Source organism: Vigna umbellata, chromosome 1 (assembly GCF_029865625.1).
Source record: "Vigna umbellata cultivar VRB3 chromosome 1, Vumbellata_1.0, whole genome shotgun sequence".
NCBI lineage: Eukaryota > Viridiplantae > Streptophyta > Magnoliopsida > Fabales > Fabaceae > Vigna > Vigna umbellata.
In genome coordinates, this window is record NC_142165.1 from 42426134 (window position 1) to 42443029 (window position 16896).

The 16896-nt window shown below is 31.8% G+C and overlaps 2 protein-coding genes across 3 annotated transcripts; one reads left to right on the forward strand and one right to left on the reverse strand.

Moving 5' to 3' along the window:
• The first annotated feature begins 2356 nt into the window (after positions 1-2356).
• On the forward strand, positions 2357-8821 carry LOC124824204 (long chain acyl-CoA synthetase 4-like). Its single transcript, XM_047296593.2, has 19 exons — positions 2357-2610; positions 3138-3201; positions 3292-3381; positions 3548-3604; positions 3965-4013; positions 4374-4450; positions 4566-4605; positions 4692-4786; positions 5093-5260; positions 5382-5492; positions 5625-5712; positions 5894-5960; positions 6149-6224; positions 6326-6443; positions 7239-7484; positions 7574-7713; positions 7925-8107; positions 8256-8375; positions 8532-8821. Exons 1-19 carry the CDS (start codon positions 2459-2461, stop codon positions 8586-8588), a joined length of 1998 nt encoding a protein of 665 aa, XP_047152549.1. The 5' UTR covers positions 2357-2458; the 3' UTR covers positions 8589-8821.
• A 1779-nt stretch (positions 8822-10600) lies between these two features.
• Positions 10601-16545, reverse strand: LOC124824201 (uncharacterized). 2 transcript variants are annotated; one of them, XM_088103207.1, is made up of 8 exons: positions 16142-16545; positions 15908-16062; positions 15604-15821; positions 14290-14893; positions 11884-12372; positions 11641-11798; positions 11384-11508; positions 10601-11265 (listed from the first exon to the last, which is right to left on the reverse strand). In XM_088103207.1, exons 1-6 carry the CDS (start codon positions 16315-16317, stop codon positions 11686-11688), a joined length of 1755 nt encoding a protein of 584 aa, XP_087959333.1. In that variant the 5' UTR covers positions 16318-16545; the 3' UTR covers positions 10601-11265; positions 11384-11508; positions 11641-11685. The 2 variants fall into 2 exon arrangements, with proteins under 2 accessions (XP_087959333.1, XP_087959332.1); XM_088103206.1 differs by having other exon boundaries at positions 11884-12387; positions 16142-16542.
• Between the last annotated feature and the right edge of the window lie 351 nt (positions 16546-16896).

Here is a 16896-nt window from a genome sequence, read left to right on the forward strand (position 1 = left end):
GCAACTTATGAAAGAATTTTGAATTTGGACCAACTACTTGTCCAGATTATGACTTAATAAAACTTTATTAATATTTGGTCTAAGACAAGAGACGCATAAGATTCAAATATTATTTCTAGGTTGATTTCTGATTATATTTACATAACAATAATGACATTTTGAAATGATTCTCGGAATAAAATTTTATTTATAAAATATGTTTCAATGACATAGTGAGAATATCATATTATTCCACTATTTTTTTTAGTTTACCAAATAATTATTAATGTTAAGTAATGAAGAGCTAATAACCATATTGAAAAATAAAAACTTCAATTAAAAATCGATGTATATTCACATTACACAATTCCTCAAAAAATCTCAAATTAATTAGAAGAATTGTATACTGTAAATTGAGACAAAAAATCTTAAATTAAATGTTAACTTTTCGACAAAGTGTATAAAATTCTATAAATAATAAAATGAAAATTTTAAGTAACGATTTTTAAAAAAAAAATGTATTTGTTTGACTAATTAGGATTACTTACTAATTTAAATAGTGATTAAAAACATTGACCGATTCAATTCAAGATAAAAATATATAAAACTACTAAATGTTAAAGTTATAAAGTTATTTAAGAAAAATTTCACCAATGTTGAATTATCTTTTTCGTTTAACTTGGGACAAATTAACTTTTGTTTCATGTCCAATTACTTTTTTTTTCAATCTTCAATCTTCCTAGATAGTTATCCCAATAAAAAATAATTAAATCTTTATTAAAAATATATAAAAATTATACATATTTCCATAAAAATAACACAAAATAAATACATAAAAGACAAATAATATATTCTAATAAATATGAATAATGAATATTTATCATACTTGTCATTAATTACACTAGAGAAATTATCATATAAAATATCAACTTTTTAATAATACATTAATTTTTCAAATATTTTTTTTTATATGGGAATGAAGTCATATTCATTTGTAATTTCATGGTGATATGTATAATACTTTTAAGATTTTCCTTAAACAGGGAAAAGACATATTATAAAGATTTTTTTTCTACTCTTTTAATTTTGTCGTATTTAATGTAATTTTATTTTATTTTTATTGTTTGCGTTAATTTGTACTGTGTTCATGGAAATTTCTTTATTGATAGAGAGAAAAAAAATCATCTATGTTATCATTAATGAATCTATTTACAGAATGACAATTAGTTTCTATGTGACAAATGTTTAAGATAAAAAATATTCAGCCATAAAATTAAGGTAGTTTATGGATTATTACTTAATTCATTATTCTAATATGGTCAAATTATTGATTTTGGCGAATTTAATTTTTTCAAATTAGGCTTAAAAATTTTTGAACATAAATTTAGATTATTTTTTCACTTTGATAGATGTTTAATAATGTTTGAAACCTTATTTTTCACTTTAGATTATTTAGATTATTTTTCACAGTGAAATGGTAACTTGCTTTTGGATACACATGTAGTAAAAAATACAATATACATGGAATAAAAAAAATAAGTATTATATAATGGTGGAAGCAGTTTAAATTATTCTTTTATAAATAAGAGTTATTTACAATTAAAAATTACGTATTTGAGTCCGATTTAAAAAAAATTACAAAAATAGTTAAGTCTTGCTTATTCGAATGACTTTATTTTAAAGAAATCGTTATTTAAATGAACAATTTCTGACTTTTAAAGCTTAAGTCATGAAAAGACAAAGATTTTAATGAAAATATTAAAATTGTGAGCCTAAATAGTGACTTTAATTTAATTAATTATGTTTAAACGAAGTTATCATGCAAATAACATATGACTTTAGAAAAAATACAATAAAGTTGACTAAAAGTTTTGATTTCTTCTAAATTCAAAAACACTAAAATCGTACAACTAAAGACTTTAGTGTAATTGTTGTTGAATAAAAGTTTTGAACTAAAATCATGTTTACTGATAATGATTTTGGTGTATATTTTTTATTTATGACTTCTCTCTCTATTTAGATTAATTCATATACATAAAATTAATTACTGTATAGTTAACTTCATAACTTATATTTTTGTTATTAAAAGGACTCCTTAGATAATTAAAATATTCTAGATTATTTAAAAAAAAAATCACCGAACACCTCCAAAGAACCTCCAAAGGTAAAAGTTATTTCTACATAATATCGTAAACAATTCATTATATTTTACTCTGTAAAATTTCTTACACATTGAAATGATTTTCTTCTGCAATTTATGCCGAAATTGAGAAATAAAAAAAATAGAAAAAATAGACGGCAATGAGTAACTAACTAGCTTGGTAACGGAGAAAAAAGTGTGTAGTGATCTGAAATGAATGACCAATAATAGATTTGAATTAAGGTTAGAAATTGAGAAGGCATTGAGAGAAAAGAGAAAAGAGAAAAGAGAAAAGAGAAAGGAAAAGAGAGAAGAGACCATCTCTTTGTTGATTGAGGGATGGCAGAAAAAACGTTAATCGTAGAAGTGGAGAAAGCGAAAGAGGGCACAGAAGAAAGGCCATCAATGGGTCCTGTCTACCGTAGCGTTTTCTGCAATGATCCAACTCCTCCTCCCATACAAGGTCTCGACACATGCTGGGATATTTTTAGGTATACACAAATCCCATTGCAACTTTTTTTTTTTTTTGAAGCACAATGTCCATAATCATAATTAGTTATTGTTATTATTTCACCTTAATTATGCATAATGTAACATACATTTATATATACCAGTTCGGATTTGAATCTTGTGAAAAAGACTAGTCCCTTCTAGCAATGTGTCACATTAGTGTTTAAGTCACATTTGGAGGAGGATATTCATTACAACAAAAAACCAACAACCATGACAATCAACTCCCTATATGCTTCAATATATAATAAATCTTTCGGTTTTGTAATAGTTATATTTAGTTTGATTTTTAATGTATTCACTGCGTAAAGATCTTTACAGTACTATTATATATATATATATATATATATATATATATATATATATATATATATATATTTGTTTTTTTTCTGCAGCAATTGGTGAATAGAGAAGTTTATCTTATTTATACAACTTTGGTTGGAGGGGATGAGATTTACATTTAGTGAGAGATTATTTTTTTATTTTTTAATTGTTTGTGTTTGTATAGGATGTCGGTGGAGAAATATCCTACGAAGGCAATGCTTGGTGTTCGTGAAATTGTGGATGGGAAGGTAAACTCTGTCTTTCTGGTTAATTTTGTCATTGTTATTGTTTTTGTCAGTGTGAAAATGTGTTATCACTTCTGTCACACTCTTTTGTAGCCTGGCAAGTACAAGTGGCAAACTTACCAAGAGGTGTACGACATGGTGGTCAAGGTTGGAAATTCCATTCGTGCTTGTGGTTATGGGGAGGTGAGTAACACATGTTTTTCTTTATAACTTGTTTTAGTGTTTTAATGCTTTACTCCAATATTTTGGATTCTCACAACTTTTATGTCTTTAATAACTTGGTCATGAAATCTTTCAATATTTTATTTTTTTACTCAGCTGAATACCTTTATACAATGCCTATTTTCAGGGAGTAAAATGTGGTATATATGGTGCCAATAGCCCAAAATGGATTATGAGCATGCAGGTACAATTTATTTTGACTTTCATTACTTTTATGTTGTGTTTTCTCTTTATAAATTTCTCTTTCTACTAATACTTTTATGGAGAGATTTCTGTTGAATTTGTACTTTGATCTTTGTTTGTTTTCTTCATCGAATACTTTTTATTGTATTGTTGATATGATTACTGTAGTTGGTTTATTATGATTTTGAATATGAAGGAGAACAAGCCAATTTTTTCTTTATTGAAACACGACTTTCTTCTGTTGAACAATGACTCCTGTTTATTATATTTAGTGTTCTGAATTACGAGATGCCGTTTATAGTGCTGCTAAACTAGCTTATATCTTTGAAATATTTTCTGACACATTGCAACATTATTGCAGGCCTGCAATGCTCATGGACTTTTCTGTGTTCCTTTATATGATACCTTGGGTATGTGCAAGGCTTCTTTATCATGTTTCTTCACAATGATGATGCATTGACTCATCCGGTTACTGAAATTTGTTTTAGTATTACACAAGATTTAATACTGTCAAAGACAAATCATCTAAACAATCTAACTATTGGGTGGAGGAACATGAGTGGCTGTTTGCATCCACAACTATTCACACGAAAGCCCTTTAGGGGTGAAATGTTTATATTGAAAACTCGAATGTCCCATTGATCATAGAACACACATCAATAATCCATATCCATAGATTCTTTAACCATGAACATTTGCCATCATCTAGAAGTTTTCAAATGGTAATTGTAATGGGTTTTGACGTTTGATACACATGTATGACTTATTAGGGTCTGGGGCTGTGGAATTTATTATAAGCCATGCAGAGGTCTCAATTGCTTTTGTTGAAGAAAAGAAGATACCCGAGGTTTATGCCTATTCAAATCATCTATTATATTATTGCTACGAGGGATTAAGAATTCTCTAATAAAAATTTCTATTACTAGCCAGCCTAATTTATATTTGTTGTTGAAACTTTTCAGCTGTTGAAGACATTTCCAAACGCAGCAAACTATGTCAAGAGTGTGTTTTTTTTATTGTCTACTTTCATTCTTAAAATATTGACATATTTGGAAAGAAATGATTACCTTTATTTATTAATTTTGTAGCACTTGTGAGTTTTGGAGATGTTACCCCTGAACAAAGGCAACAAGTTGAACAGTTTGGATTGACCATGTATTCATGGGAAGACTTTTTGAAAGTGGTGCGTTATTCATTTGACTAATAGTTAGTCTTTCTCTTACTATTTAGCTGTAAAATTTCATTGAAAATAGCATGCAAGAGTGATTGCAGATACTGCCAAGTAGTTATAGAAGGAGTATCTGGAATTACTCTGAAAACACAGTAAAAAGTATTATATTCCTGTGTCTGTCATTATTTTGAATGATAAAACAAGGAATATTTTTTTGTAAATGTAAAATCCAGTTCAAAAAATGTAGGTGCATAGGCGAAAGAATATTTAGCGGTTGTTTTTCTCAATCCTCATGCAAATTTTTGATGTCTAGAGCAGGGTCATGATCAGACTTTTGATCTTCCTGAGAAAAAGAAAAGTGATGTATGTACAATAATGTATACCAGCGGAACTACTGGTGACCCTAAGGGTGTATTGATAACCAATGAAAGCATTATCACACTTTTAGCTGGGATTGACAAAGTTCTGATGAGCTGCAATGAGAAAGTAAGCTAGTGTTGGCCTTTTAATGAGTTCTTTAAAAATGTATTCGTTTAAAAGGATAATCAATATTTTTATGTATCCTTTCTTTGTCCTTCCTAACTGTCATCCATTTTCCTGCTTGCAGTTGAGTGACAAAGATGTATACCTATCATACCTTCCTCTTGCACATATCTTTGATAGGGTCATTGAGGAGGCAATGATAATGCATGGTGCCTCAATAGGTTTCTGGCGTGGAGTGAGTATATGTCAAATATTTCATCACTGAATGAAGGCTTGATATGATTGTTGAGCTTTAGATTTAACTTTATGCTGAGAAAAGTCAAACTTTGCCTTTGATATGTAAACACGATTTGTGCAATGATTGCAGGATGTCAAATTGTTACTAGAAGACATTGGGGAGCTAAAGCCAACCATTTTCGTTGCAGTTCCCCGTGTACTTGACAGAGTATACAATGGTAAGTTTTTCCCGTTGTTGACAATTTAGTGATCCTTCTAAAATCATGTGTTGTAGAATTCAGGAATGACATACTTTCTAAATTATTTGTTAGTTATTGGAGTAGTCTTTTTCGTTAATTCCTTTTTCTCCTGTTATTAATCTTTTTGAACAGTATTTCCTATCCTCAATTTGATAAACAGGTTTGAATCAGAAGATTTCTACAGGGGGCTTCATGAAACAGACAGTGTTCAATTTCGCCTACTCATAGTAAGTAACTATGTTTTTTGTATGTCACTGCTATCTTGCACAAAACATGAGATGTTCGACTGTTCCTATCCTAAATCATTTCACACAGAAAAGCTCATTTGGATTTTCATTAGGTTGAATATAAAAATTACTGTGATCACTTGCCATAAATTATAAGATTATGATAATAATCTTTTTTGTTTTTGTAGCAAGTTGCATAGCTTAGGTAAAGGGCGAAATCACGAGGAAGCATCTCCACTATTTGACAAAATTGTATTTAATAAGGTGATGCTACAATATTAAGTTTAATTCCACACTCCTTTGTTATGAACAACAAGTGCAACCAAATTGCTGACTAATATAGTATATTTTTGTAACTTGATCAGGTAAAGCAAGGTTTAGGGGGAAGGGTACGTATTATTTTGTCTGGAGCAGCACCTCTATCCAAACATGTGGAAGGTTATCTGCGGGTGGTGACTTGTGCTCATATCCTACAAGGATATGGTATGCTTTTATTTGATTTCAATTAATCTTGTTCGTGACATACTATATTTTTCTGAATATTTTTTACAAAATAAAAAGTTCATTTGGATGAAGAGGATAAAACATACATGGAAATTGGAGGAACAAAGATCCTCTTTAATCAACAAATGGAAAATAAAATGTAATAATCAATGGAGCAAACATTGTCCAGTCCTCAAATCTAGAGTCAAAAATGGAGCAAACATTATCCAGTCCTCAAATCTGGAGTCAAAACTTCTCCAAGTGGAATTATCAATTGCAAAATGCACCAATCATATAGTAAAGAATAGTGTACATAATGTAAAAGAATAAACTAACTTGCAATTGAGGATCAAATTCAATAGTATAGGTTAACTTCAATCAAGGTAAAAGAGACCATCTTATTAAATAAGGTTCACAACTTCATGAGTACAAGACCCATCGTTTTTGTTACCTATTTTGGAAGTGTAAGGATTGTATTGATACATAAACCTCTTGAGAGTATGTGATCTAAGGCAATTTTGCACTATCATGACTTTTATGATACTCACTTATTCACAACACTTATAACTTAAGAAAAAAACATATGTTGTTAATTCAAATGTAGACATACATTTATGAATAAATGCTGTGAAAGTTACTCTGATGTCTTGCCACTCCAATTTTGTGCATGTGTTGATATGAATTGTGGTATAAATATGTATGTCAAGTATTGATGCATTTAATCTTCTGTTTGCATGACTGCATGTGTTGTGAGAGCATGGACTTATTAATGCGTTTCTGCTGAAATTAAAATAGGTCTAACTGAAACCTGTGCGGGAACCTTTGTGTCATTACCAAACGAAAAGGACATGCTTGGCACAGTGGGGCCTCCTGTACCATATGTGGATGTGTGCCTAGAATCTATTCCTGAAATGGGATACGATGCACTTGGAGACCCACCAAGAGGAGAAATATGTGTGAGGGGAAGTACAGTGTTCAAAGGGTACTACAAACGTGAAGACCTAACCAAAGAGGTCATGACCAATGGCTGGTTCCACACAGGTTCATTTGGCCCTGTTTCAGATAATCAATCTTTGCTACTATATGAGTTGCATGGCCACATTTTATTCATGAATGATCTATCTAAACAGGTGACATTGGGGAGTGGCAACCAAATGGAGCCATGAAAATTATTGATAGGAAAAAAAATATATTCAAGCTTTCACAAGGAGAATATGTTGCTGTTGAACATCTGGAGAACATTTATGTTCAAGCTTCTGTCGTTGATTCTGTATGTCCTCTGAAAACTTATCTTTTTGTTAAACTATTTTCCCAAAAAAGTCTTGAAAAATGTTGTTTTGTTGTAGCATATGGATTTGTGAATGATATTAAAATGTTTAGTTTAGTGTAAATATATAAATAGAAGTTTTAATTTAAGTTTCTTTTCATTCCATGCATATAGAATCATATAGATGTTAATTCTTTTTGCGGCTTTATTTCAGATATGGATTTATGGAAATAGTTTTGAGTCATACTTAGTTGCTATTGTTAACCCCAACAAGCAAGCAATTGAAAAATGGGCAGAAGAAAATCATATAACTGCAGACTTTGATTCTGTCTGTGAAGATTCGAGAACAAAAACTTACGTAATTGGAGAGCTCGTCAAGCTTGCAAAAGAAAAGAAGGTCTATTAACATTTCTCTATTCTTTATATTATACAATATATATTTTTAAGTACGAATAAATTTTGATTCTACTTTATTCTCTGTGTGTTTATTGGTACATACATTTGTTGAAGCATTATACGAAGCTGATATTATTTGTTTTTGTCAGTTAAAAGGTTTTGAGTTTATTAAAGCAGTTCATCTTGACCCAGTTCCATTTGACATGGAACGTGGCCTTATGACTCCGACATTTAAGAAGAAAAGACCAGAACTGCTTAAATACTATCAGGTACAAATTCTCATGGATTTATTCAGTATCATACAACTTCAAATGGAATGCATGATGGTTTTCTTTTCTCCTTACTTTGTTATACAGGAATTTAATCTCAGAACTAATGCATTTAGGTTTTTGTTTTAGTATTGACTACAATATTTTTGTGCACAGAATACCATTGACGACATGTATAAAACACTGAACGAAAGCAACAAATCCAATGCTTGAGATATGCTTTTGGAGCCAACGAGACGAAGACAATTTTGTTTATTCATGTGATTGCGCTTGCTTTCCCTTTTCGTGGTTGTGTAGATTATTATTCATATAGATTGCAAATAATATGCATGGATAGCTGCTCAAATCATAAGCTGGAAAAATATGTTTAGATAGATAAATTTATATTTGAAATTGTTAAATTATTCATGTTAACCATGAATAATAGTTATTGCTTCTCTAATACAATATCAACTAGATTTTTTCAATATGAAAATTTTCCATATTGAGCCCTATCATACAATATTGAGCATGTTTTAATTATATATTAAAAAAAACCCGTTGATTTTAATTATCCATTATGAACTTACGTCACGCTGATCAACTTCTAGTGCGAACGTTATATCTAATTTAATAGTATGATTTTTAGCATCAATGATATGAATGAGTTTTGTCATATTTTATTATTGCAATTTAAATTATATTCAAGTGACATCTTACATAAATTTAAAATAAGACGTATTCACAAATTACAAAAAATTACATGTAATGAATATGAATAAATTAATAAATCATTAGTTACATTTATTATACTCAATACAAAAGCTAAATTTAATGATTGAATCATAATTAAAAAGTTAATATTTTAGATTTATTAATTTTTTCTTTCACCAATAGATATAAAATGTTTTTATACCACGAAGCAAACAAAAATATCTTTCTGTAATTTGAAATTGTTTTTTGGTAAAAATTTAAAATGAGAAGCTTAAAATATGAAAGTTTTCTCCATTAATTTAAGTCTTTAGCAACATTTAAAAATGAAAGACAAACGAAAGGAAATCGTCATTAAAATTATTTGATTATTTAATTATTTTTTAACAGTTTTTATATGTATCAAAAATAAATTATCAATTACAGCTGTATAACATTTATGAACATTTTTTTTCTTTAAATAAAATAAAACTACATTAATAATTACTTAAATCAGAATTTATTTAGTATCATATTTAATTAAAAACTTTTGTAAAACTTAATATTTATTAATTATTTTTAAACAATGTACTTATCACTACATAGCATGACCATATTTTAATACCTAGAAGATTTGGTGTGGAAGAAGTATCTTATTTTGTTTAAATAAATTGTTAAAGTACATATATAGTTGAAGGAGTGGAATCTACTTGAGTTGATTGGACATAGTATTTAATGTTATAAATTTCTACATTATTTACACTAAAAAAATAAACTATATACGTTTTATTTAAAACGTAAAAAAATTATTTAACGTATTATTAAGTCGACCAATAATATATAAGTATACAATTGAGTTAAATTGTGTTCATAATCTTTTGGCGTCAAGGAACAAACAGACATTTTGTGTAGTTGACAATGGTTTCATATTAGCCTAATAGTAGACTATGAATTTCTCTTGTAATATTTTATTTGATTTGTAGTTGTTTACAATATTTATTTAGAGATTGTTGGGCCTACATCATCCCAATCAATTAGCCCAAACTTGTTAACCTTTAGGTCAATACTTGTTAGCCCATTGCTTCTTACACCCATCAAATTTCTCCCTCCACCCTATAAAAAAACTTTTCGAAATCGTTTTCCGTAGTTGCAGGAATCAACAGACTACTCGTTACAGTTTACGTTGACTTTTGTGCATTGTTATCCACTGATCAATTCCTCTAAGTATTATGGCTTTCTTTATCTTGTTGATTTGTGTCTATTTGTGCATATTATCTTGTTCTTCTGGGCAGATTGTTCATTTGTGCTTGATACTAATAACATCCAATTTTAGGGTTCACAGTGTATAAAAATTATATATAAAAACATTCATTGCTAAATAACTCCATCAGAAGGATTGGCAAAAAAGACTTGCTTTTACCTTTCTGTCAATAGAATAATAACTTTTAACTAGATATTCTATTCTTAAAACTCAATTAGATTGTTCCTATCTGGATCATGCTTAAAACATTATATCAATATAAAATTATTTAAGACGCTATTTACATCTGTCAAAATTAACACGCACACAAATATTTACAATTTTGATTACCATCTTATTGTTATTCATTTCTACAAAAATTTAACACAATCATGATAATGTGTAATTTAACTATACAGTAAAATAATAAAAATTACATTCAATAAAAAAGGCGATTGAGTTATTGAAAATGATATAGTTAGTATAACTTACAATGGCATCGTTTGATCCCTTCCTCAATTAGCTGCCATTCCAGCCTGTCCTCGATCTGATTGCTTAATAAAAGCATAGAATTTTACGAATAACTGTGAATTGTGATTGGCTGAGTACGATGAAAACACAAACTTAAGTGCCAATTTCTGTATATAGTGTTCCTTCTCATCTAACTAACTCCCATAGTGTAGTACTTCTCCTACCCGAGTACCCTATATAGGAACAATGGACACCGAGGGAACAGGCTGCTTCTACATATTTATATGAGAAATCAAATAAAAACACGAGCAAGACACCTTGAAATTGTCCACCCTTCAGATTTATCATAATTAGTACAAACCATCACAAAGTGTCATGGAGTGATCTAGTGCGTAGTTAACGATTTGTCTGAAGCAACACCATCCTGATGACTGCAATCTTCTATACTTGGGAGAGCCTGCAGAAACTACTAAGTAGAAGCAATCCTTCACAACATCCCATGTGTCCACTCTGCACCCCAATACAAAAGGCACGTGTCAGCCAAAACACACAATAATATCACTAAACCTTTCTTAATCCACGTTGCATATCTACATGTAAGCCATGGTAAGTTGGAACCAAGGCTCACCATCACATTCGATTTCTCTAACAGAAACATGATTCTTCTTTGACCATGTGCATTCGAATTATGAACAAATGAACTACATCGGACTCGGGCTATTAATCCTCTCTGTTCATATCACATACCCTCGCCTGCAAAGCAACAAAAATGCGCATACCCAGCATAAATAGGAGGAGGATATCATATTTAAAATAAAAGCAAAGCAAGTAATATCATAAAATTGGCCACGACTAAGAAAAACAAGAAAAATGAACACAAATTACCAATGCCATCAGTGCAAACAATTATATAAAGGGAGATTTCACCATTCAGTCCAATTGTTTCTCAAATGTTGAATTGCTACTCTCACTACTAGATGCAGGAGGCAAGGACGCAAACTGCAATGCAAGTAACTCATCCCTGCTATACTTTAATCTTTGATCTATGTAAAAAATAAATGAAAACAAATCAATTAGATAGTCATATAAAGCTAGAAACTTAAAGATTAGAAGGTAAATAGAAATTACCTGCAAGATACGGTAATACCGGAGCTTGATCTTTCTTCTTAGCCATTTGCAAAGTCCTAGAAGTTGATCGAGATGGAGAGGAATGATGAGGACCATTTTTATTAAAAGGATATACTGTACCAAGTTCGTGTATGACTTCAACTTGTGGATGACGTCTACAGAATGACAAGATAATGTCTTCTGTTAAGAGCCAACAACCTCTGAGGTCCAGCAGTTTCAGAGTTTCAGGAGCCTTAAATATATCAATCCCATAATTTGTCAATACCGCATCACAAACACTAAGATTTGTCAATTTTGGAATTGACGATAAATAGTAAAGCGAGACGTCTGCAAGAGAAGCACTTTTAAGTGATAAATATTTCAGCTCTAAGAAGCTTGACAAGGGGTATAAAGCTTCATCCCTAACTTGCGTATGCTCCAAATTCAACCTTTCTAATTTAAGATTTTGCAAAGCCATCAGTGAGAGTGGGGAGTCCACATCAATCTTTCCTGGGTGTAGAAAACCTAAGTCGTAAATACAGAAGGTAAGCCCAAAAGACAATTTTTAAACCAGAAGCAGAAAATGGAGACATAAACGATATGACGGATGCAATAATACAAACAAAATGTAGACAGTTCGAACAGTAAAATAGACAAATAGACAAGAAAATCACAATTTGCTATATCGAAATGATCCACTATAACATTAACTGAATGCTTAATAAGAAGTAAAAGTGAAGCCTTGGAAACAAAGTGAACAATTATTCAAGGCACTAGCAAAGATAGCAAATTGAGGACATTTTCTATCCGAGAAATTAAGGGCAATTTCAGTTTAAGAATTTTTTTTTTTCAGTTGTCTTTGCACAAATAATTACAAAAATGTCAAATCAGTTTCATTCTATTTCCTCTTTAAAAATATTTGTTAGTAAGTTATGAAAATGATAGTTTATTTTTCACTGTTTATTTTAACAATCTCTAAAAACCAGAAATATACTGAGAACAAAGTCACATTTCGGTAGTTATATGTGAAAATAGAAAAGGTTTCCTCAAACCAAAAAGGCCTTAAAAATACCGTTTAGGTTCACTTACTACAATATAACAGAGGGATTTTTCATGTTGAAATTATGTGTAAGTAATAAAACTGGTTAAAAACGATAACAGAGTGGCGCTCCTCTTCCTTGAAGATACACCCTCTCAGGCCTAAGGAAAGGCCAAAATAGCATGCGAGCCTCATCACCTTCACATGCTGTGAATGTAACAAATAACCACACATCTCCCGACATTTTCCCTCCACAACTAAAACCTAGGAAATAATGAGAAGCTATTCCAATTGCACCATTGACTTGCCTCATGGAATAAGTGAATCGTGCCGGGACATACAGTCTTGGGCTGGACTCGATGGCCCTCATCCTCCAAAGGGTCCCGGGGAGTAATACTAGCAAATTACAAGGGAGGTTTTATCCCAATAGCCATTTTTTCCCAAAGCTTTACCACTACCAAACCCCACATTTACAGTCCAATAAATATTCCAATCTCAGTATGACATTTGAATTAGAATACAGTGTAAAATCATTCAGCATAAGTCAACCACCTAATTTTCTTTATATGAAATGCATCTCGTTGCTATAGTTGTAGCTTATTAGGGAGCATTTGGTTTAAAAAATGTTTTTCTGTTTTCACTTTTAATTATGAAAAGGGAACCGTATTTTCAACTTGTAACCTGCTTTCAAAGGTTTGTATAGAAATTTGTGAAAAACCTTTATTGGTTTTTTGTTTACACTGTTTTACAAACTTTCGAAAATAGTAAGTAAAATGAAAACAAAGTAATTAAAGATACAATTTCTAGGACATTTTCTCAAACAAATGGCCTTTTTGTGATTAAAATTGAAAGCAATAACATTTTCTCAAACAAGTGGCTCCTTAATAATATCAACCTTGATTTCTAGGATAGAAAATAGCTATTTAAATCTAGTGTGCAGTGCACCAACAAAAGACACATTATTCTACAACGTAACTTGATTAAAAGACAATATTGGAAACTGAGTTGTCCTACACATGTTGATGAAACCAAACAGGAGATGTTGAATATCTGGCATAATATACGATTTACTCTTAGTAGGGTTTCAAATCAACATCAAGATCAGAAATTAAATAAATGTTAATCCAAAACATACTGCAAGCACGCATCTTTTTGTTCTTCCCAAAAAAGCAGTAAAGGAAATGGACGACAAATAAATTAACAAACACATGTTAGTCTTGCAAAGAAGTTTCCTGGTAAGCAGCAGCCCAATGGTAAAGTAAAAGGGATCAATCAATAGGCTGCAAAAATGGTAGGATTTAACCAGAGTACAGCCTATATCTGCCACCACAGGTAATGCACACAAATTTATAAATCATATTAGAAAGAACTGTCAACTGATCAAATACCTTTAATGTATGTATTGCTCAGGTCAACATCCTTTAATGAAGGCATCATACTGATAAATGAGATGCCAGTGTCATCCAATGGTGTCTGAGATAATGATAGAATTTCAAGGTTGGGAACATGTCCAGCTAAAATCCCTAATCCAGCAGAACTAACCCTGGTACCACTTAGATTCAGACTTTTCAAGTTAGCACCAACACATGCAACCATTTCAACTGAATCGTCCCCCATCATGCATGAGCTGAGATTGAGGTGTTCTATTACTTTCATTTTACTTAAGAAGAAGAATTCATGCAGGCTGGTATGGGCTACATCCAAAAAGGATACCAGATTTGTATTTGCATACGAGAAGACTCCAGATTCATTCAGGAATGTAGCCCCAGAGAAAATAAGCTTTGCCAAAGGAGATTTATCATCTTCAAGTATAGAATCAATAGTACAGTTACTCATGTCCAGGCATTCAAGAGATGATAGTGTGGGCAATTTTGTGACACTGGTCCAAGCAAGATTTAGATAGGTCAACTTTGGGAACACATTGAGAACAGCTGCACCTTTATTTGATATTTTACTACCCCAAAGATCAATATATTGTAGCCTTTTCAGTACCTAGGAGGAGGGTGAAGCGAAACGGTACAGGTCATAAAAAAATAAATACACATATTTATAAGACCATTTTTACAACTTGAGAACAGAACACAAAATCAAGCAAACACACAGAAGTGTTTACACGCATAAACACATGCACATTCCAAAAAGCTAATACAGTGAATCCCCGACTGAAACAAACAATAATGTCTAATGGCGAATTCAAGCAAGTGATTCGGAAAAAAGCTGACATCCAACAAAGTGCTGCTTACAGCAATCCATTACAGCCCAAATCCAGATCATTGAAAAATAGGGCTAAACTGAACCCCAATTAAATACAAAACCATATCTAATCAGCACCAATAGAAAGCAATAAATAACGATTTTGGCAAGATTTTCTAACTGATTTAGAAGCAGAACAAGACCAACGGTGTAAACAAAAATAATCTTAGAAATAACAATCAAGGATGAAGTAAACAATGTCTCACTAGTTATAAAAGGATTCATTAACAGTAGCGTCAGAATTCACAGTTATAGCATCCAACAAAATCCAACTCTTGAAGTGCGCCTAATTATCATGTTCATCTAGCAGCATAACAAATTCCATAAATATTATACAATTACAAAGAAAAGAAACAATAATTTCAACATATATTGATGGAGTAAAAAATCACTGACTGGTACAGCGCTGATTATCGCATACACTAGCATCAAAGAGGAAAACACAATACCTGTAACGAAGTTAACGACACGTCATCTACGGGCAAGCCACCTAAGTCGAGAAGAGACAAGTTTTCAAGAGAGGCAAGAAGCTTGACTCCTTTGGCAGTGACGCCAGTTTCTGAAATGCGCAACTTCTCCAGATTAGGAACGGAGAGAAGATGGCTAATCCCGGCATCGTTAACCTTGAAGCACCTAGACAGATCCAACTCCTGAAGAGTATTCATTCCTAAAACCAATTAAGCACCACGACTGAGCCATCTCGTAAAAAGTGACAGCAAGAATAAGTGAGAAGAATGACGATAGATACGACACCTGTAATTGGCCAAAGTGCTGAAGTGGTGATTCGATGACAATCCGCGAGATTCAAGTAGCGCAAGTGACGAAAAGCTCCCAAATACGCCATCCACTCCGCGTCCACGGAGCCGTTGTCCCTCACGTCAACCTCTTCGGCGCTGTGTTTGAAAACCCTAACAAGGAAGGAAAAAATTAGAAACGAGAATGGAACATGATTGTGTTGAAAATGAGGGATAGAGAGAGTGAGTGTACTCGAGGAGGGAAGGGTAGAGGAGACGACGGGCGATGAGCCGGCGGAGGAGAGCATCGGCGACAGGAGAAGGTAAGCGATCGAGACTGCGCCTCTGCATCCGCCATTTTTCAACGCTTTCTTTGCTCTCACATGCTGCCTCTATGCAGAGTCCAACCAACTCGCTTTCCCTCTCCATCTTCCGTTCGCTCTCTCTTCTCTGTCTTCTGAAGTTGGAGGCAGATAAAAACTTATTGAAATGGGATGAACAGAAACTGCGTCAGTCTCACTTTGATTTCGATTTGACCAGAACGAGATCACGATGTTGAAGAAGAAGCCTTGTTGTTGTTCTTCTTCTCTTCTTTTCCCAGTTCCCAGAAGAAGAAAAAAAACTATGTTGGGCCTCATCGTGCATTTTGGGCTGAACCAGTGTCGGTTTATGAAGCCCGTGTTTTCTTTTCAGCTGCAGCCTGCTGACAGCAGAACCAATTAAAATTATTAGGAAAAAAAATTAACTATTGCCTTCAATTAAAATCCAGTGTAGAGATCACTTTTTTCAAAATTTTAATAATAAATATAGACGAAATTCTTAATTCAAAAAGACAAATTAACTATTCCCTTTAAATTCACTGGCAAGTACATGTCATATGTAAATATTCATGTGTTTTCCCTTTTCGTGTCGTTAACGAACTAAATAAACATTTTTCAGATTTCAATCATTTCATTACTAATTTTATGATTGTTTCATTTTACGTATTACACACCAGCTTAGCTGTTA